We start from the raw sequence: 22,133 nt of genomic DNA, 5'->3' as shown, positions 1-22,133 counted from the left end.
TATATCACATAGAATTTAGGATGGATAGTGGGCACATTGGGACCCAGGCATAGTCTTTATCAAGTATTTGACGTACACCTCACAATTTTACCAAACTAGTCCTTATACCTTTTGTTTAATAAAAAATCGTCCCAAAATAAGTTTAAAATCACGTTTTTTTGTAACCAGTGGCTTCCTACTTTTAATGAGGATTACCAAAAATTTACCAATAGTAGGCCTATCAATGGGTCCCTGAGGAATGGACTTATTTATTTATTTATTTATTATAAGACTATCTTTTTTTCTTTGCTATCAAATTGTTCATTCTTTTTATATTTATCCAAATGTTTATACTTTTTTAAAAATCAGTGATTTCTCAAATTATTGCTGAGTCACACATTAATTTCCATACAAGGCCACATTTATTGCACATAGACTAGGCTACATTGTCAGTTATTGTACACAGACTAAATTTGTTGACTCATATTAATAAAAAAAAACTGGAATAATATTGACCTACAATATCAAGGAAAATCCTATTTGTTTATTATTACAATTGTTTATATGAAAAAAAAATGCATTGTATTGATGACAATTGTGTTGAAAATTGTATTTTTTGGTTGAAATACAGTTTATGAAAACGTATTTTCTTCCCCTGTGCATTGTGGATTCTTTTTTATCCGCACTATCAAGTGAACCGCCTGACAATTTTCTACTCACAACTGCTATTTCTGTCCATCACATTCACATTCCATCCATGTATTTTTGTATTTCCACAGTTTGTGTCCCTATCCGCAGTGTACTGAATATATATCACCTTCCCCTAGCTCATCCCCCTCTCTTTTCTGTCTCTCTTTCTCCCTCTCCTTGATAGTCTTCTTCTTTCTCTCCCTCTCTCTGTAGTACTCCTCCTTCAGATCTTCTCTGTCTCTGCGTCGCCAGCCATGGGAAGTGATGTGGAAAAGGTCTACATTATTCCCAGAGTAGGCATCCCAGTGAGTGGCTCTGAAAACAGCCTCCCGGGCCAGTGCCACTGCCTCATCCACAGTCATCCCCCATCTCCAGCCATCATCAAGCACAGAGTACGCATAGGGTGACCCTGAGCCCACTGATATTATCTCTCCTTTCAGTTGCAGGCCATCACTGCAAACATAGCACACCCTGGGACCAGACCGTCCTCCAAAAGTAGACAGAACGTTTTTTGTATTTTGATCTGACACAGTTGGATTCAGTGCATGAGCGTCTTTTAAAATCTCCTGCTCATTTACAGAGGCCATTTTCACACTACTTAGAGCTGAATCTGAAATTGTGGATACACCGGTATCCTGTTCCACTGCTTCCTTAACATTGGCAATTTCCATGCAGGACTTTAGCGCCTGAGTTTCTTCACCATCCCATCCACACAGAGTAGCTGCCACACACACATTAGTGCCTTTGAATGGATGAAGCATCATAGAGAGCAGTTTTGCAGCTCCATTGACGCTTAGTCTCTTGTGATGGCGAAGCTGGTAAAGCCTCATCTCACGGGTGAGGATCCGTTCCCACAGCATACAATCGGCACCGCTGCCCGAGGTGTTGACCACCAGGTGAGAGTGGATGGGCATAATTTTTTGACTTATCGGGCAGCATATTAAACCCTTACAGCTGGCACGAGTGTCCGCAGCAGCTATCACGCCATCCTGAAATATAAAACCCAAAGTTGTGGTACCGTGTGATAGCTGAAAGGGTTGCTGATGAGGTGACAGACTGGAGAAAGTCGAAGAGAAAAGAGCTGGTGCTCTGTTTTTTCTGCTGCACTGCTGAGGAGGGAAAAGAAAATGAAAAGCACTATCTCTGTCAAACTCAAACGGTGTCCTCCACATGTATCCCATCTCATTTGGAGGGTAAGTGCATGGGCTGGTGTCATCAAGGGTGTCCAGGAAGCCACAAACATCCTGAAGAGCCATTTTCCTTTTATAGTGAGATAACAGCTTGTAAGTTGGTGTAACGTTGAGCCTTGGAAGCTGCACTTACAGAAAAGACCCCTCTGAGACAAGGATTTTTATGGTGGAGGTGGAGAGTAGGTTATTCACACCCACACACATACACACGTGATGTCTCAGCAAAAATCTTTGCTATACAGGGCTATATTTGATATGCTTCTGTGGTCACCACTGAGGCACAACAGTGAAGCGACTCTCAAACATAATCATGAAAATGCTGAGATGAGAGCATAAATGAGCTCAGTCTGTTTTTCCACACACATACAAGGACTCTAATGCAAACCTCACAAATTATTTTCAAAAATGTTTATGCATAGTGGAAGTAAACCATAACAACACTAAATTCTAACAAAATGTGTAACTGACCACGAAACAATTTAATGGTTTGATTTGGGACAATGCTTTTGCTTACAGGTACATCTCAATAAATTGGAATGTCGTGGAAAAATTAATTTATTTCAGTAATTCAACTCAAATTGTGAAATTCGTGTATTAAATAAATTCAATGCACACAGACTGAAGTAGTTTAAGCCTTTGGTTCTTTTAATTGTGATGATTTTGGCTCACATTTAAAGGGGTGGTTGATTGCAATTTCACTTTTTTAACGTTAGTTAGTGTGTAATGTTGCTGTTTGAGCATAAACAATATCTGCAAAGTTGCAGCGCTGAAATTTCAATGCAAACAGAGATATCTTTTAAAATTCTGGAAGTTTAATGCCTACAAAAACAGCTGGTAAGGGACTACAACAAACTACTTCCCGGGTCCGTTACGTCAAAAACCCAGATAAACCCCGCCCTCGGGAACATGTAAGGAAGGGGGCAGGGCCATGCTGTGCTGCTTTAGAGAAGAGGAAGAGAAAACTAGGGGTGCACGTAAAAATCTATTCATATATGAATCGCAATTCTGTCTTCTAATGATTCTAATGGATTCACAAGTTTCAAAATTAATGTTCTAAAACAGCTGTTCTTAATACTGTTCCTCGCGACGCCCTGCATTTTCACATAGCAATGAGAAGCGTTATACATGGACGTCTGTGCGGTTGCCGTACTGTATTAAAGCTTTAATCAGAATAAAAGCTAACATAAGCAGTAGCAGAATAACAGCATATCTAAAAGTATAAGACAACAAACAAACAAACATACCATTAAGAGCTGTGCTTGCACAGGTTCTGCTCGATCCTCTTCACTAATATCCTCTGCGTCTCAATCGGGCTCAAATTGATAAGCAATATAGACGACGCCATTGTTTACAATACAACCAGAGCACATGCAGCTGAGCTGAGGGGCGGGACATTTAGACGCACGCTCGGCGGTTTAGCGAATCACAACACACCGAGCCAGCTAACCAATCAGAGCCCATCACGTATTTCTGAGGGAGGGGCTTCATAAAAACAGGAAATAATCCAGGCGTTTGTCAGAGAAGGGACAGAGCGGTGTGGGATAAAGGTAAATTATATGAAAAATAATGCGTTTTTAAAAAAAACGAAGCATGAACACATGTTAGACTCCACCTCATAAACACAACCTTAACAAAAACCTACCAATTCACTATCTCAACAAATTAGAATATGGTGACATGCCAATCAGCTAATCAACTCAAAACACCTGCAAAGGTTTCCTGAGCCTTCAAAATGGTCTCTCAGTTTGGTTCACTAGGCTACACAATCATGGGGAAGACTGCTGATCTGACAGTTGTCCAGAAGACAATCATTGACACCCTTCACAAGGAGGGTAAGCCACAAACATTCATTGCCAAAGAAGCTGGCTGTTCACAGAGTGCTGTATCCAAGCATGTTAACAGAAAGTTGAGTGAAAGGAAAAAGTGTGGAAGAAAAAGATGCACAACCAACCGAGAGAACCGCAGCCTTATGAGGATTGTCAAGCAAAATCGATTCAAGAATTTGAGTGAACTTCTCAAGGAATGGATTAAGGCTGGGGTCAAGGCATCAAGAGCCACCACACACAGACGTGTCAAGGAATTTGGCTACAGTTGTCGTATTCCTATTGTTAAGCCACTCCTGAACCACAGACAACGTCATAGGCATCTTATCTGGACTAAGGAGAAGAAGAACTGGACTGTGGTCCAAAGTCCTCTTTTCAGATGAGAGCAAGTTTTGCATTTCATTTGGAAACCAAGGTCCTAGAGTCTGGAGGAAGGGTGGAGAAGCTCATAGCCCAAGTTGCTTGAAGTCCATGTCTGTGATTATTTGGGGTGCAATGTCATCTGCTGTTGTTGGTCCATTGTGTTTTTTGAAAACCAAAGTCACTGCACCCGTTGACCACTAAATTTTGGAGCACTTCATGCTTCCTTCTGCTGACCAGCTTTTTAAAGATGCTGATTTCATTTTCCAGCGGGATTTGGCACCTGCCCACACTGCCAAAAGCACCAAAAGTTGGTTAAATGACCATGGTGTTGGTGTGCTTGACTGGCCAGCAAACTCACCAGACCTGAACCCCATAGAGAATCTATGGGGTATTGTCAAGAGGAAAATGAGAAACAAGAGACCAAAAAATGCAGATGAGCTGAAGGCCACTGTCAAAGAAACCTGGGCTTCCATACCACCTCAGCAGTGCCACAAACTGATCACCTCCATGCCACACCGAATTGAGGCAGTAATTAAAGCAAAAGGAGCCCCTACCAAATATTGAGTACATATACAGTAAATGAACATACTTTCCAGAAGGCCAACAATTCACTAAAACTGTTTTTTTATTGGTATTATGAAGTATTCTAATTTGTTGAGATAGTGAATTGGTGGGTTTTTGTTAAATGTGAGCCAAAATGATCGCAATTAAAAGAACCAAAGACTTAAACTACTTCAGTCTGTGTGCATTGCATTTATTTAATACACAAGTTTCACAATTTGAGTTGAATTACTGAAATAAATGAACTTTTCCACGACATTCTAATTTATTGAGATGCACCTGTATATGTGTAGGCTATATGCAAGTCTTTTTTCATAATTTACAAATATTCGATTACAACCATTATACATGGTGGAACATTGTATGGTTTTGATTCATAAATTATTTCCGCCAACCAGGCTCTAAACAAAGTGTAAAGAGGGTCGCGAAAAGAGGTATGTCTTTAAAATTTGAATACATTGTTTATAATACTCGCTGAGAATTTCTATTTTATTTTAATTTCATGATGTCCACAAACAATATGATTTACTGTCATAAAACTGAAAGCTTTCTATTCAATGTTTCAGAATCAGATATAGGTTATTAATAAAAGTATTTAAATCTAAGTGATTTCTTGTTAACAATTTGGTTCATTTCAATATTTTGTGGCTGGGGTAAGAGATGTGAGTTGCTGTTTTGGAAAGCTATTCTGCTTCAGGCAACAGTAAAGCCTTCAAATATTATTTGTAAAATTCCAGGGCAAAATCCATTTGGCACACGGGTTTAATCTGGAAATAAGCAGAGCTCAGTTTAATTAAAATAAATCGTTGCCGTGGTTAACGGTACTCAATTCATGATGAATGATCCTGTTGTATCAAAAACAAGCTGCTTATTACATAAACGACTCATCCCCTTAAAACTAATTAAACGTTCCCTCAAAGTTATTGGAGCGAATTCGAGCTCGTCAGCGAGCGCATCGTCTCTCTCTGCAGCACCACGTTTGCCCACAGTCTGATCTCGTTCTGAAGTCTCGCGAAGGTCGTACGAGAAAGAGAAGCTGCGTTTCAGGCAATCGCCATTTTGGATCTATCCCCGCGTTGTTGCTAAAATGCAGGCCCTCTTACTTTGAGCCAACATGACATCAGTTTCTCCATAGCCCTGTATCAGTTTCATCTTCCCTCCCATCCCGTCTCCTAACGATGGCGTCCGGCGGTGCAGGTAGCAGGGTCTCCTGCGGGAGAGATTTGAGTTGTGTTCCCGAAGTGGCGGATACCCTCGCTGCGGTCGCTAAATTAGGGTAAGCAAAGAGAGCTTTCGGCGCAGTAAACAGTCAAATTATATTAGCGTTGTGGCTAAATGAGGTGAAGTGTGCTCAGTTTAAGTTAGCTCGGCTAGGTCGCTGCACGTGATGCACATGAGCTAGCTATTAGCGGCGGCTTCAGATTTGCTTTTAACTCGCACATGAGTCTGCACACCAGTTTTGGGCAAGAACATACAGCTTTCTTTTGAAACCTTTATAACACCTACAGAAGAGGTGCTTATAATTTTTACTTTGTTCGTTTTAATATTTAATAGATGTTTTTGAATGGATACATTCAGTCTTGTTGATGAGAAATGTTCGTTTTCCAGCACAAAAAATTGTTTACAGAAGTATTACATCAGTTTACTTATTATTCAAAGTGGAGGTGATTAGACATGCTTGCATTATATTTAAAGATCCGACCTCATTGACTGATGGGATTGTGAGCCTGATGAGAAAGGCTGATCATTTGACAGCTAAATAATCTAATCTGAATCATAGTATTATAAATGATATATCACTAATTATACACTCTTTGTTTTGTAATGCCACACAAGCTTGGTGATTCTGAAATTAAAAGGCGTACTTGATTGATTCCTAAGCAGGGATCAATAAAGTCTAAGACAAAATTGGAAGACCCTTCCCTTTTGATGACATTGACACCTTTTGGGAGTTACTTTAAACATGTATTACAATTACTATCTGTTTTCTTTGTGTGCTCTGTTTGTCTAAATGCATATCATTCTGTCCTATAGCTTTGATTTCCTGTGCATGCCGCTGTTCCACCCGCGGTTCCGAAGGGAGTATGAACTGGACCCTGCTAAGTCACGACCTGGAGCCCAAACACGCTCTGACCTGCTGTTATGTGGCAGAGGTGAGATATAAGAAACTCTGTGCATCTAAATATTCACTCGTCCAATATTGTGAATTGAGGAAAAACAAAGGTTTTGAGGTTTTCAAGCTCTTAAAGTAATCAAGTCATTAGAAAATTGTCCTTTGTTTAAAATTGTCCTTTTGTTGAAGCAAAACATCTGTATCTTCCTGATGTCAGATACAAAAAAACTACTAATACATGGCGGCCCTACCTTTGCACATCAGTAATGACTATTTGGTATTCAGAAACTTGAGAGTGAGATAATTAAGAGGAAGTTATGTAGATAATATTAATCCTGAGAAAAGAAGAATCAATGATAACCGTAAAATGTTGTAAAGTCACATTTCACATTCAAAGACAGACTTAAAAGCAATCTATTAAATTTTAAGGGTCAGAAAGAGAGTGGAAAGTGGTTATGAAACCTAAATCACGGCTATTTTTGCCACAAAAATCTTAACTAGCTTTTAAACGAACCTCAGGGGACAAAATAAAATGATTAAAGATTGTGTGATAAGACTCTTTAATGTCAGTTCCTCATTAAGTTGCTTTTTTTTTAAATTAAAGATTGAGTAGCTAACTTGTTCTCCATTTTCTTTATCCATGATACTCTGTGCAATTACATTTACAGAATTGCATACTCTTAAATGTTGTGATTTTATCTTCGTAATAATAAGATGTCCATTCTTTCTTATTAGATTGGAACACACTTATTGTGGGAAAGCTGTCACCCTGGATTGAGACCGACTCAGAGCTGACCACAGAACGCAGGAATTCAGAAGAAGTATGTTCATAATGTCTTACTATTTTTTTTTAATTAACTATATTTTTTCCTCTTCTAAATATATTCCTTGTCTAATCTGATAGGCAGATATTATTAATTTGCTGTAACTTATTGTTGTGTCACAAATAATGCGTACACATGTGCACAATATCTTGACCCTTTTGGGTTTTTGATAAGGGCTTGTTCAAACAGCAGTGTCATTGTAGCTGTAATCAAGTCTCGGATGCAAACGAGGGCCATTTATTGGAGATCTGCCCAACAAAGAGGAAGCCGAGTAGTTGTTTATTTTGATGTGATCACTCCTTCTAATGTCTTTTGTGCCCTTGCTGCAGGCGCTGGTACAGGAGCTCAATTTCTGTGCTTATCTGGGACTGCCAGCTTTCATGATCCCCCTAAGGGGTCCGCACTGTGCCAACCTGGCTCGAATCCTGCTTAACCACATCCACACAGGACACCACTCTTGCATGGTAATGGCAATCTGTAGCATAGAATGAAAACAAATATGCTCAGAACACACCATTATTTGTTTATGCAAACACCCTGGGCCTATCATTTACACATAATCTTCATTCCTGCTGCTTCCATTTGTTTTTTTCTTTTTTTTCGCTGATGGAATGTTAATTAGTGATGTGAGTAGACTGTTTATCATTTTAACTTGCTGTCCATCTATTATTTAAAATAATACTACATCATTATCCTCAAAGATGACATGATCTGATCCTTTTGCAATATTATTATGCTGTCATTTTAATACATTTATGTGCTTAATTATACTGTAAAATAATATATTTTTAATGTTATATAAGAATGTTTCTTGAGCAGCAAATCAGCATATTAGAATGATTTCTGAAGGATCGTGTGACATTGAAAACTCAGCTTTGCCACACACATTCTAAATTATGACAGAAAAGTTGTTTTTATATATATATATATATATATATATATATATATATATATATATATATATATATATATATATATATATATAAAATATATTTATTTTATAATTATATTTCACAATATTACTGTTTTACAGTATTTTTGATTAAATAAATGCATCCTTTGTGAGAGATTTCTTTCAAAAACATTGCAAAAATCTTACTGACTCCAAACCTTGAAGTGGTAGTGTATTCTATCATGCTGGCTTATTAGAAAGTAAGTTATTAAAAGCATTTGTACAAAATACAAAGACACAACCTCTGTTCCAATAAGGGCACAGTATAAACTCAATTATAATGCAAAGCCACGTGTAATGCATCAGTGTGCAAGCAGAAAAAAATCCATTTGTTTTTTCTCAGTTGGCTGCTCTTTTATTGGTTGTAATGCTGCTTTCTTTGTTGATTAGGAATTAATTAGTTCAATGTTGATTTGTTTTTAATTACATAGTTTTGGATACGCGTTCCACTGTTAGCTCCCGAGGACACGCGTGAAGATCTCATCGAGAACGAGTCATCTAAACAAATGGATGATGGCAGCAATGATGAGAAGACCTGGGCATGGTGAGAGAGCTAAAACAAAGCCATTTGTTCAATTAAATAAAGATATTAAATATCTAATTAAAACATTCCATTAAGGATGAATGTGAGTTTTTTTTTTTTTTCTCTCCTAGTCCATATTTGGGTCTGCTGTGTGATTAAATCACTCAGCTGCAAGGAGAATAAAGCCATCTTTGGCCTCTGATCATTTAATTTCCTTTTTCATATTCAGGTGGCACTCATTCAGAACACTTTGTGACTATAACAAGAGGATTTGCCTTGGTAAGAGCAAAAAACTAAAAAGTGAAGTGCTTATAATTGCCTATTAAAAATTAAGCAGTGAATACTAACAGTTTTCTGGGGGGGTGGGGCGGTGTTTCTTCTTTGTGAAGCTATTGAAATTGGAGCAGACCTGCCATCTGACACGTTAATCGACAAGTGGCTTGGAGAGCCAATCAAAGCAGCCATTCTCCCCACCAGCATTTTTCTAACCAATAAAAAAGGGTTTCCGGTCCTTTCAAAAGCCCACCAGCGAGTCATCTTTCGCCTCTTCAAGGTAAATGTTACTAATATTGTCACATTCATTCTATTCAGGGAGGTTATCTAACATTCTAGGGTCTCCCTAGCTGGAGGCTCAGTTTATTTTCACAGGGGCAAACCGCCACAGTGAGAAAGACTTGCGCTCGTATCTGCAGTATCTAGAGTACCTCAACCAAAACCGTCCAGCGCCTAATGCCTACGAGCTCTTCGCCAAAGGCTATGAAGATTACCTTCAGTCACCACTGCAGGTCTGCCTGTCAAAGGACAAACATTTTGCCTAGTGAGTTTTTCAGCACATTATTGATTCTTTTGGGTTCAGTTATGCTAATGGTATGCCTAATTGTTTTATCAGCCTTTAATGGACAATTTGGAATCACAGACGTATGAAGTTTTCGAAAAGGATCCCATCAAATATTCTCAGTATCAACAGGTGAGTTAAAATAATTTAGTATTGGAAAGCAGAATCTATCATCATTTGATCACCAGTTATTTATTCTCATTAGTGGTGTTTGTTGCATCATTATAGCTCATGTTAAATGATAAAATGGGCAAAAAGGGGGAACTGAGCCATATCTAGGGGTCACAATATGATAATGTTGGGGGTTCTCTTTTACATTTACCAGGGTGGCTGCGGGTCCTTAAAAAGTCTTAAAATGTATTAAAGTTTTGCTTAAAAAGTCTTAAAATGTCTTAAATTCAGATTCAGTGGGTCTTAAATATCTTCGGTCTCATTACCGCAAAAGTTTCACCAGTCTGACGGACCCAGTGACTGTTTACAATCATTGGACAGACGGAAGATTCCCCGCGCTGTAGTTACTGCGTCATCAGAGAGAATTGCGGTAGCAGAATGCAGGTTGAATACCACCAGCTCGCTGACAAGCCTCCTAGCTGCTTTAAGTGGGTTAATGCAAGTTTACTGAAAAATTGCTCGAGGATTTTACTTGCCCGACGGGACAAATAGCTTGATTAAAACTTAAGTGACATTTTTATTACATTCAGCATAAACAGCGATTGATAATGGATAGTGTATTTCTGGTATCAATGTTGCGCTGTTGAGGCTCATGCTGTTTGTCTCTGTGAGAGACTTATATGGAGAAATCAAATCTAATGAGCATAACGGCAAACATAAAGAAACTCACAGAACAAACATACTGAGGTAAAAATTCAAAATGTTTAGTTTATTTATAACATGATGATGATGATGATGATAACATACCATGACAAGGGGACTATTTTGCTAAATATTTTCATGATTGCAAATGTTACATTGATTTTGGCTCAAGAAACAAGTAGTTACTTACATTTTAGACAGAATATTGACTTTTGTTCTATTTCACCAACGAAAATAGTTCCAAACAAAGATCAGAAGTATTGCACATTCTCCAAGCAGCACTCGCATTTTTGTTACTGAATGATTCAGTGTGTTGAATGAATAGGTGACTTACCGCCACCTACTGGTGCTTTAGTTAGTTTAAAAGTATGCATTTTTCCACCAAAATTTCTTATTTGTATATTCAAAAAAATTTATTTAAAACATTCATCTCATAACATTATTTATTGCTGTTGTAAATTTTTAGTGCAAATTATTTTATTTGATTGCTAACAGCCCTGTTGTGTATATTAAATTTCCTCATCGGTTGTAAGAATTTGACATGAAAGATGACACATACATTTAATAAGGTTAAAAAATATTGGACTTTATGGAGGTAAATAACAACCTGGGGTAAATATTAAAAACATGCAGATTTAAATATGTAAATGCTGAATAGAAAACTGATGAAAATATTGCTTCATTTACACCACCAAAAATATTGCTGATGTGGAGCTTTTGAGGGATATTTTGTATGGGATATTGTCTTCAGATATGAAAAGTTCTCTGTATATCGTAATAATAAATAGCATTTTTGACAGCGACGATATTTTAGTTTTCTTTTTAAATTTAAAAAAAACTTAAAATATTACATTTACGTATGTAATATAATGTGTATTTCCTTCACAAGTTTGGTCTTAAATTTTACATATGGTGGTATTAAAAAGGTCTTAAAGTCTTAAATCTAACTTGTTCATATCTGTAGACACCGTGATTTACCCTACCAGTCAAAAGTTTTTGAACAGTAAGATTTTTAATGTTTTTAAAGAAGTCTCTTCTGCTCTCCAAGCCTGCATTTATTTGATCCAAAGTACAGCAAAAATTGTAAAACTTTGAAATTTTTACTATTTAAAATAACTGTTTTCTATTTGAATATAGAAAATGCTGAAAATTTAGCTTTGATCACAGGAATAAATTACATTTTTAAATATATTCAAATAGAAAGCTGTTATTTTAAATAGTAAAAATATTTCACTCTATTATTGCTTTTGCTGTATTTTGGACCAATAAATGCAGGCTTGGTGAGCAGAAGAGACTTCTTTAAAAAAAAAAAACACTAAGTCTAACTATTCAAAAACTTTTGACCGGTATAGTGTACATTTATTTATTTAACAATTAATTTGTTCATTTGGGTTTGTAAGGAAATACCCCAGCAAACGCATAGAAATGTGTTAAAAACACTTAAGAAAATGTTTGAGCACCTTCGCATTCATATACATGACTGTTCAACAGCTTGGGGTTAGTAAGGTTTGTTTTATCCCCAAAAGAAATTAACTTATTCATCGAGGATGCCTTAAATTAGTCAAAAGTGCCAGTGAAGACTTGCATTGTACAAAAATTCTGTTCTGTACTTTATATTCATTGAAGAATTCTGAGGGAAAAAAAAAAACAGCACAACCTTGATAATAAGAAATTTTACTTGAGCACCAAATCATTGAAGACTGGATTTCATTCTTTGCCATCACATAAATAAATTACATTTTAAAATATAAAACAGTACTTTAAATTGTAATAAAATTTCACAATATTAGCTGTTAGTTTTATCAAATAAGTGCATCTTACTGTCTTCTAACTGGTGAACGGTAGTGAAGGAAAGGCACCACTTGAGGAAGAAAAAAAAAAAAAGTTGTGAATTGTCTTTCCCAACAGGCTGTATATAGATGTCTACTAGACAGAGTTCCTGAAGAACAGATGGAAACCAATGTGCAGTAAGTGACTTCACATACTTCCAGGTGTCCCATTGTCAGTTCTTAATGAACTAGAAATATGATATATAGAATATAGAGAGATGCTGTTTGCTTGGCAGACTGTGTCAACACTGAGATTTCTTTTCAGGGTTTTGATGGTACTAGGTGCAGGTCGTGGTCCACTGGTAAATGCCTCACTTCGTGCTGCAAAACAGGCTAAGAGGAAACTGCGTGTATATGCCGTCGAGAAGAACCCAAATGCTGTTGTCACGTAAGTAACTTAATGTTAAAGTGTGAATTTTTTTATTGATGATGCAATACTGTAATTGTAGATTTGTAATGTCTCTTATGCTCATCAAAATACAGTAAAAACTGTGTGACGTATTTTTACAATTTAAAAACACTTTTCTATTTTAATATATTCGAAAAAGTAATTTATTCATGTGATGGCAGTGCTATATTTTCAGCAGCCAATGCTCCAGTCTTCAGTGTCACATGATTCTTAAGAAATCATTCTAATATGCCGATTTGGTGCACAAGAAATATTTCTTATTATGATGATCTTAATAAATTTCTTACATTGAAAACGGTTGTGCTTATTCAGGATTCATTGATGAATGAATAGAATGGCAGTAGAAACAACAGCATTTGTTTGAAATAGAAATCTTTTGTAAAAAATTTGTATTTTATTCATTTTAATAATTTCTTTAAAAAATATTACTGACCCCAAATGTTTAAAGAGTATATGAATATATGTTTTGTTGGTTTGTTTTAAACAGATTACTTCTATTAAAACATTTTGAACTCAATTAAACTTTTTAAATAAGTAAATGTGATGCTTTAAAGGAAAAGTGTGTAATTTGATTTCAAGTGTAATAATTTATGTAAATCAACACTCCTTTGGTGTTCCCCCTTTCTTTCAGGCTGGAGAACTGGAAATTTGAGGAGTGGGGTGATCAGGTGACTGTTGTGTCATGTGACATGAGGGAATGGACTGCTCCAGAGAAAGCGGATATCATTGTGAGCGAGCTTTTAGGGTCATTCGGAGACAATGAGCTTTCACCTGAGTGCCTTGATGGAGCGCAGCACTTCCTCAAAGGTTTTATATTAAATCATCTTTGTCTTTTAAAATTCTATGATTTTTGATTTGCCCTGTTTTACATCTTTTGATCCACTCATGGATGTTTGTTTTCCCGTAGATGATGGCATAAGCATTCCCTGCTCTTACACATCTTTCCTGGCTCCGCTGTCCTCCTCTAAACTATATAATGAAGTGCGTGGGTGTCGGGAGCGAGACAAAGACCCTGAGTGCCATTTTGAGACGCCATATGTTGTCAGATTACACAACTTCCACCAACTTGCAGACCCCAAACCCTGCTTCACCTTCATACATCCCACTACAGGTACAAGATCATGCCAAAAAGACCATATGTACTCAAAAAATCGTTGCTTTCATTTTTTTTTTTTTTTCTTTCCATGAAGCCACTAACTCTTGATCTTTACCCTGTACAGATATGAATAATAACCGGTATCAATGTCTACGGTTCTCCATTGGATGTAATTCAGTGCTTCACGGCTTTGCTGGATATTTTGAGGCCACACTCTACAAAGATGTCATGCTCAGTAAGTCTTTTGTAGCAGCAGCAGTGTTTGTGGCACACGATGTCTGTTTAATGGCTGTTTCACAATGTAAGGCTTGCATTGTTCATGAATTCTGGGTTACCACATTGAGTTTGTTCTGTTATAATGACCTCAAATTGGCATGGTTATCAGGAGAGGGCAATTGAGAATCATTTTTATAAAAAGGAAAATAATTACATTTCTGTCCAAATAGAATCAAATGCATCACACTGTAGATACAGAATATTTAATTTAACTGTATTGCATCAAATTTACTGGACAAAAGTGCAGTTCGTATGTCTGTTGCTTTAGTGACACAAATAAATATCTCTTTCTTCGTGCTTGCAGGTATAAAACCTGAAACACACTCTCCTGGGATGTTCTCCTGGTTCCCCATTCTATTCCCTTTGAAAGTAAGTTTCCATTAAACACATTTTATTGGACTGTCCCGCTTTTAATGCAAATATACAAGCTCACTTAAGGATTGGTTTAGTACAGTGGTTCCCAAACTGGGGGGCGCGACCCCTAGGGGGGGCGCTGAGTTATGATAAGGGGGGCGCGGCAAGGCTAGTGTACATACAGTCAGCCGATATTTATAGGGACGCACCGAAATTTCAAAAGAGAAAAACGGTCCAATGAGCCGAAAATATCTGCCGCGCCGCCCGGCAGTATTCAGCGCGCACTCTCTCTCTCTCTCTCTCTCTCTCTCTAATCACTGCAGTCGTGACACTCCGCTGAATATTCCGCTCTATGGATGTGCGCAAAGCAAAGTCCTCTCAAATAACGCGCCAACAGAAAATTTCAATGTATACTTGTTCCTTTTTGCAATAGCGCTATTGTGATGTAACATGCTGTAGTACAGATGTACTGCACAACGGTGGTAAAATGAAGCCACCCTCTCGTGACGCGATGCTCTGCTCACGTGCTCTGATAATAATAGATTTGTAGGACTATAAAAAAAGTTATATCCGATTCGGTTTCATAGAACTGAATAAAAATAATATATTGATTGATATTTAATATTAATAGGCTATATTTTCTGTCCAATTTCGTGTTACTTTCAATAAACGTGGTTATTTTATTGGCTTGTGATTTTTAAATTCAGTATCATTAAAATTGAGTTAAATTAAAAGTCTTACAAAATGACTTATTTAATAAAATAATAAATAATTATTACAAAGCAGTTTTGGTTTCGCCATTGATGTCACCTCTGATTCAACAACAAGGCTTCAGTTTAAGTCCAAGGCATTGGCTGCATTTTGGATTGGAGTGGAAAAGGACTACCCATTGCTGGGCAGGAGAGCCCTGGCAATACTCCTTCCTTTTGCCACATCCTACCTATGTTAGATAGGGTTTTCTGCAGTTGCCTCAATCAAGACAAAATACAGATCAAAGCTGGACATTGAAAATGAGCTAAGAGTGGCAGTCTCACAGCTGCATCCCTGATTTGAGAGGATCTGCAGCACAAGGCAAGCCCATCCCAGTCACTGAAAAGACTGTGGGACTAGTAAGAATAAGTCTAAATCCTGCAGTTCAAAAATGTTCATTTTTGACAACAAAGAGAAAATCTGTTGAAATGAATACTGTTACATAGTTAAAAATAATAATAATAATAATAATAATAAATAAATAAATGTTGAAGCTGCATGCTTTACTTGTAATGCTTCTACTATTGACTAGTTCCTTATTTAGTTTTTTTTTTTTTTTTTTTCAGTAAGTTGTCACACACTGAATTTGTGTTAATTACCATTAATGAATTACAATGTTTCAAACAAATCCTCCTGGAGGTGTGTTTATGTGTATGTGGGGGTGGGGGGGGCCTTCATTTTTTTTATTCTGCAAAAGGGGGGCCCGGCAGAAAAAGTTTGGGAACCACTGGTTTAGTAAGATTGTTTAATAAGAAAATGTTTTATCATTTTTATCTCATGTAAATGTGAAACACCTTGTGTAATTTTAAATGTTGTATCTTTGTTTTGGTTTGGTTTTTATTATTATTGTATTTCTATAACTTTTGGATTTTTGTAAACCTGCTAACCGTGAAGGTGCCTCAAATGCTGACATGGCATTAAAATCAATACTACTACTATATTTTTGTACTGAAACACAAGAATACACTACATTTTATTCAACAAGGTCGAATTAATCAAAAGTAAAAAAGTACTTTTACATCGCTACAAAAAAATCTATTTCAAATCAACGCTGTTCTTTGAACTTTCTATTAATTGTAGAATCCTGAAAAATGTCTTGGTTTCCACCAAAATATTAAGCAGAACAGCTGCTTTTCAACACTGATAATAATAAGCAATGTTTCTTGAGCAAATCAACATTAGAATGATATCTGAAGACTAGAGAAATGGCTATTAAAAATTCAGTTTTTCCGTGACTGGAATAAATTAAAATGTAAAAAATTTAAATGAATATATAAATAGAAAACAGTTGTTTTAAAATGTTATAATTGTTTTAACTATTTTACTGTTGTTGTTCTATATTTTTGATCAAATAAATGTAGCTCCGATGACTGTATATTTATTAAAAAACGAAAAAGACTTTTATTGTTTATAATGGTAGCTCCTCCACCTGATGATATCATATACATACCATAACAGTATACTCAGAAGTTAGGAGTGCATTTTTCACTTAGCCCATCCCATTGCATTCTGGGAATCCCTTCTCATTGAGTGCAGAGCCGTTGAGAAACAGAGTTGCGACGCTTCCATAGGAACTGAGGAATGCGGAAGTAAAGCCTGTCATGGAACAGCCAATAGTTCCAGTATTGAAGCCCATTCATTTCAGTGTTTCTCAAGCACACTCACCAGAAAGTTGAGAACATTACAGCCGTTTTTGGCATTTTAACGCATTAGTTTACCTCTCGGAAATCTGACCAGTAGTTGTATTTTATGAAACGTTATAGTTAATGTTTATTTTTTAGATAATAGGCAGTTATGCTAGTTAGATAACATGAGAAACACCTTAATAGCGATCGTAACCAGATGCTAGTTGTCATATTTTGAAAGTTTTTAGGTTTTCTGCATTTTTTTTTCTCTCCCTGTAGGAAGTTGAGTGAGTTTCAGTGAAGACTGCCCATTAAAGGAATACAAGAAAAAGTTTCCCTGAATGCAGTTGGTTGCCTTGTTTTTTTTAAACGTTATTTTAATTTTTTATCGGGTTAAATTCCGTATTTGCTGGCCTTTTTTAACATTCACTTATATTGTCTTCTTACATAAATGTCATATTATAACACTGGAATGTGAGTAATTCATCTTTTTAAATTCAACATTTAAAAAAAAAAAAAAGCAAAACTTATAAACATTGAGTGTTTGATAATGTCTAAATATACAATGTAAAACATAAGAATAATAAATAAATAAGCTATTATGACCGGTAAAACTCTTTACAGCAACTAGAGTAGAGCTAAATATATGTAGGCTATATTTATTAAACAGCCATACGGGCATCTAGTGGTTAAACCATGGCATAGGAATATAATTTTTCTGGCCACCAAACGCCTCTAATTTGCCTCTTTGCACTGGAATTTAAAAATATTTTCTCTGTTAACCCTAAATACTACGCTAATATAAATTATATATGTAATATAAATGATTATATGTAATAAGCATATTAGAAAAAATATTAACGCTGTCTCTTCATCACTCCCCAGAATAAAATGCGATTGTTAAACGTAGTCAGCATAGTTACCAGTACACAATCAATGCACATTGTGTGTTAATAATCACTAGAAATTGCTGCAAATATAGTGAAACTGCTGTCTATCCTACTTAAACCCATTCAAACATATTGACAGCGCGGAGTTGTTTGGATCTATTGAGAGCTCCATGAACGACGTGACCGCGCGGTGGCGAGATCAAAGCATGTTACAACTCTGTTTCTCAACGGCTCCGATTGAGTGCTAGTGTGCTTCATTATAGCTGTCAGCTTATCTTATTTGAGTTTTATCAAACAGTCTGGTTCCACTGAAACCGTATTATTAACGCTACTGTGTTTTATCTCGGTATATGACTGTTATCTGTTACTCAATGCATGCACTTTCTTGTAATACCATTTGGTGTGAACGTCTGCCATGGACATGAATACAGTTAGCACTTTCGGATTGAAAGGAGCCAGCTAAGCACTGTCAGAGCGTGGCAGTTTATCGACTCCACAGTTAATGCACTGAAGTGTACAGCCACGTTGGGAGTGTAATCCTAACACCTTTTTTCCCCCCCTCTCTCCCTCTCCCCATGCAGCAGCCGATCCCGCTGTCCTGTGGCGATAACGTGAGCGTGAGGTTCTGGAGGTGTAACAATGGAAAGAAGGTCTGGTATGAATGGGCTGTGACTGAGCCTGTATGCTCCGCCATTCACAACCCTTCTGGGCGCTCTTACACCATCGGCCTGTAGCAAGCTGACATCTACTGACACATGGGGTTACACTGACTTGTTTTGTTTTGTCTTGTTTTTTAATAAACAATCTGATTTTCAGTCAAGCGGCAGGTTTAAATATCTTGTTTCAAGGGCCCAATTACACTCAAGGAGATTGTTCACCATGACAGCTATGTATCTTTGGCCATTTCTGTAAAGTTCATAAGGATGGAAATTAAAACAGCACTTACGAGGTATCCTTTAAAGTAATGCGCAATGTCCTGGTGCTCTTTCTTAGTTCAAACTCTTCTGATATTTCAAAAATATATTAATAACACACAAGCTGTTAGTTTTTGAATACTATTGTTTCTAGAACTGATTAAGTGAGTCCAACAGTCTATTTTGTTACTCTATACATCAGCCTTATTTCCCAGTTGTCCACCAGTGCCCTGCAAAGCCCCGTTGTGAGAATAATCATAGTATGATGTCCCCAGTCAGGCCATGTTAGAAAACATATTCCATACTTTTATAGTTTTTTTTTTTTTTTCCTGATTAAAAAAAAATGTATTGTCATACAACATGAATAAAAAGGTACAAAATTGTGATCTTTCTCTCTGCTATATTTTGTAAAATTTCCCAGGACAAACTCACTCCATTTCATAAATCTGTCGCGATACAGTTAATGGTGACCATGACATTTAAAAAAAAAAAAATATATATATATACATTTATATTGTATTATTATTGCGCATAAATAATCCAGTGGCCAAAAGAGCCAAAAAAAAAAAAAAAGGAAAAGTTTGAATTAGATTTTTTTTTTTTTTCACAATTTCTATAGATATTGCGATTATCATTATTGTAAATCATGACCATGACATACTAAAATCAAAATTAGATGTCAGAATTATGGCATGAAAAGTGAAAATTGGCAACTACTACTTATGACATTTGACTTTCCGACTTCCTTTCTCATAAATTGTACTTTTTTCATAATTATTTCTAGTTGACACTTCATAATAGGTGGCAGTATTGCACCTTAACACTCATCCTGTCTCCAGGAAGTGCTGATTAACATGAAACATTTCTTTTTGTATCTTATTGTACAGTTATGTGTGATTCATTAACCAAAAAAGAAAAAACACAAAATAAAGTTAAAGAATCATTTGAATTAGGTTTTTTATAGATATTGTGATCACATTATAGTAAATTTTTAAATTATCATTTTCATACTAAATCTTAATTGAGTAATAATATAATGTCACAATTATGGAATAAATAGACAATTGACACAAAAAGTGAAATCAACAGATTCTACTTTATATGACAATTTATGTTTTGTAAATTTTTGTTATAATTTTGACCTTTTTAAAAAAAAAAAAAATTATTAAATACTCCATATGAATCGTGAAATCATGATAGCCGTAGTTGAGCCTGGTCAGGATGCTCAAACAGAGCCACAGTGTTTACGTAAATATTTTAATGCTGTATAAAGTATATAAAATTTACATAAACATTAAATAGTTTTAGGAAAAGAACAGTCACATTTGCTATTGAATGTACTTAAGAGAGAAGTAATTTGTAGCTAAACAATTATAGGCAGGGAAATCGGTGCTGATTTTGTTTTCTGTTTACTCATGAACTCTCATTAACAGAGTACAGCTCGTGAACAAGGGAAATCTCCAAGAGTGTTTGCCAAGACATCTAAACCTATTTGTTAGCATCATGCAGGGAATATTCACAAATATCCATTCAAGCACCATTGATTATGATCCTTGTCTTCATGGTGAGCAAAGTTTGACACTACAAAAGGCCCTTGCTTTGTCTTAATTTAATTATGAATGTAATTTGTGTCTGTGACTTCTCTTAATTTTATTCAGTTGTTCTTTAACTAATTTCTTTGGAGTTAAATTTTACAAGTCATTGCATCATTGTTTAGGTTATTGTTAAAAATGTGCCAGTCTGAGGAGGTGGGCTTCCTCGGCTGAGTTTTGGTTTCTTCTACTTAGAGCTACTTAGAACATCTTAGGGAGTTTCTTCACTGGCACTGATGCATTTGGCAGCTCACTACAGTGCATGTAAGACATTATTGTGTGTAAATCAGCTTTGGAATAGTATGCATTGTGAAAAGCACTATACAAATAAATTAAAATTTAGCTTTAGGAAAAAGCTTATTGATTTGCATGGCTGGCTGAGCTGAAGCTTTGTTCTTTGGCCAGAGAGCTAATTTTTGTCATATTGCCCCTAGCAAACACAATTCTGGCCCTTTGAAGTGCTGAAAAAATTTGGTACGGCCCCGTTATGCATGCATATGTGTGTCCGTCTATATTTACAAATCAATGATTAGATTATAATTTATCACAGCCTTCCAAGTATCATATAAAAAAACTTTTAGCCTATATGGTGGCCCATTTCTGCCACATGAGGAAAAAAAAAATGCATTGGTAAAGCATCATTGTGACGTACCAAGTCATTGACATAGAAGGTCATAATTATGACAAAAAGTTAAAATTGAGAAGTGTCAATAGCTATGTTTCCATTCACCTATTTTAATTAGGTATTTTGGAACACGCATTTTGGAATATTGCATGAAAAAACGCTGGATAGAAATGCCAAGATGCACATAAATTCTAAACTTTTGCATAAAACACTTATGCTTACAATCGAGTAGGATAAACATTTTGTCCGATAAGAAAAAATTTGCGTAAACTATGGTGGAAACACGCTTACCGAATAAATTTCACCGTGCGCATCAAAAAATGTGACTTTGCGTGATGGGACAGGATAACTTGACTAGCAGTGGACCGATCTCGTTGCACAGCAACTGAAATATTGTTTTGGTTGTTCTGAAATGACGGCAAAAACGTTCATCAAAGTATTTCAATATAATTGTCTTGTACGACTGCATTCCCAAACAGCAGGCATCCATCTACAAAAGCAGTGACCGTTTAGTGGCAGTTTATCAGGAAGTGACGACTTGTTGGATGGAAAGTGTGCTTTATTCGCAAATGTTTTATGCGATATTCCAGTTTTGTGCACAAGTTAAATTCGAATCTTTGGATGGAAGCATTGCTAATAAAAAAGTTGAAATTGAGAAAAAAATAATTTTGCAATGTCATCATTATGAGATAAAGTAAAAATAAAAATGGTGATAATTTACATTTTATGACAGACTTTTTGCCTTATGACTCAGAATCTCAATTTTGACATCTCTTTTTGTCGTAATTTTGGCATGTCAAATTTTCACATCATAATTTTGACTTATGTCATAGTGACTTTTATGAACAATAATGATTTTATAATAATTGGTTATCAATGCACAAGTTTTTAGGTGGCGGAAATGGGGTTCCATATTATGAACAAAAATGAATTATTTCATCATATTCATTTTTTAAATATCTTTTTCAAAAATATTTTTGTAAAATAATTCGCTGCTGCTTACAGAAAAAGCTGTCCTAATAGGTTTTTATTTTTTTAATGTCTTGATTTTTAATATCAGTAAGTGTGGGTTAAGAGGAAAAACATTCAAATGCCATCATTTTATTT

At 36.0% G+C, this 22,133-nt stretch overlaps 2 protein-coding genes across 2 annotated transcripts; one reads left to right on the top strand and one right to left on the bottom strand.

Annotated features, from left to right (window-relative positions):
- Positions 1–767: 767 nt before the first annotated feature.
- On the bottom strand, positions 768–1,925 carry psmb11a (proteasome 20S subunit beta 11a). The gene has a single exon (XM_058764200.1). The coding sequence runs from the start codon at positions 1,923–1,925 to the stop codon at positions 768–770; it is 1,158 nt and encodes a 385-aa protein (XP_058620183.1).
- A 3,639-nt stretch (positions 1,926–5,564) lies between these two features.
- prmt5 (protein arginine methyltransferase 5) lies at positions 5,565–19,193 on the top strand. Its single transcript, XM_058751143.1, has 16 exons — positions 5,565–5,882; positions 6,641–6,759; positions 7,455–7,540; positions 7,873–8,007; positions 8,927–9,039; positions 9,248–9,297; positions 9,408–9,571; positions 9,642–9,803; positions 9,908–9,985; positions 12,575–12,633; positions 12,761–12,883; positions 13,536–13,711; positions 13,812–14,015; positions 14,125–14,235; positions 14,581–14,645; positions 18,477–19,193. The coding sequence occupies exons 1-16, from the start codon at positions 5,785–5,787 to the stop codon at positions 18,627–18,629; spliced, it is 1,896 nt and encodes a 631-aa protein (XP_058607126.1). The 5' UTR covers positions 5,565–5,784; the 3' UTR covers positions 18,630–19,193.
- Positions 19,194–22,133: the final 2,940 nt, after the last annotated feature.

Source organism: Onychostoma macrolepis, chromosome 02 (genome assembly GCF_012432095.1).
Source record: "Onychostoma macrolepis isolate SWU-2019 chromosome 02, ASM1243209v1, whole genome shotgun sequence".
NCBI lineage: Eukaryota > Metazoa > Chordata > Actinopteri > Cypriniformes > Cyprinidae > Onychostoma > Onychostoma macrolepis.
This window is presented reverse-complemented; position numbering and strand designations above follow the sequence as displayed.

What these genes read in the sequence shown, in the direction of transcription:
- prmt5 (XM_058751143.1), top strand. Translation starts at nt 5,785, where the DNA reads ATGGCGTCCGGCGGTGCAGGTAGCAGGGTCTCCTGCGGGAGAGATTTG. An exon ending in CCTGCTGTTATGTGGCAGAG is followed by an intron (nt 6,760 to 7,454) that starts GTGAGATATAAG and finishes CTTTCTTATTAG; the next exon opens with ATTGGAACACACTTATTGTG. An exon ending in AATATTCTCAGTATCAACAG is followed by an intron (nt 9,986 to 12,574) that starts GTGAGTTAAAAT and finishes CTTTCCCAACAG; the next exon opens with GCTGTATATAGATGTCTACT.
- psmb11a (XM_058764200.1), bottom strand. Translation starts at nt 1,925, where the DNA reads ATGGCTCTTCAGGATGTTTGTGGCTTCCTGGACACCCTTGATGACACC.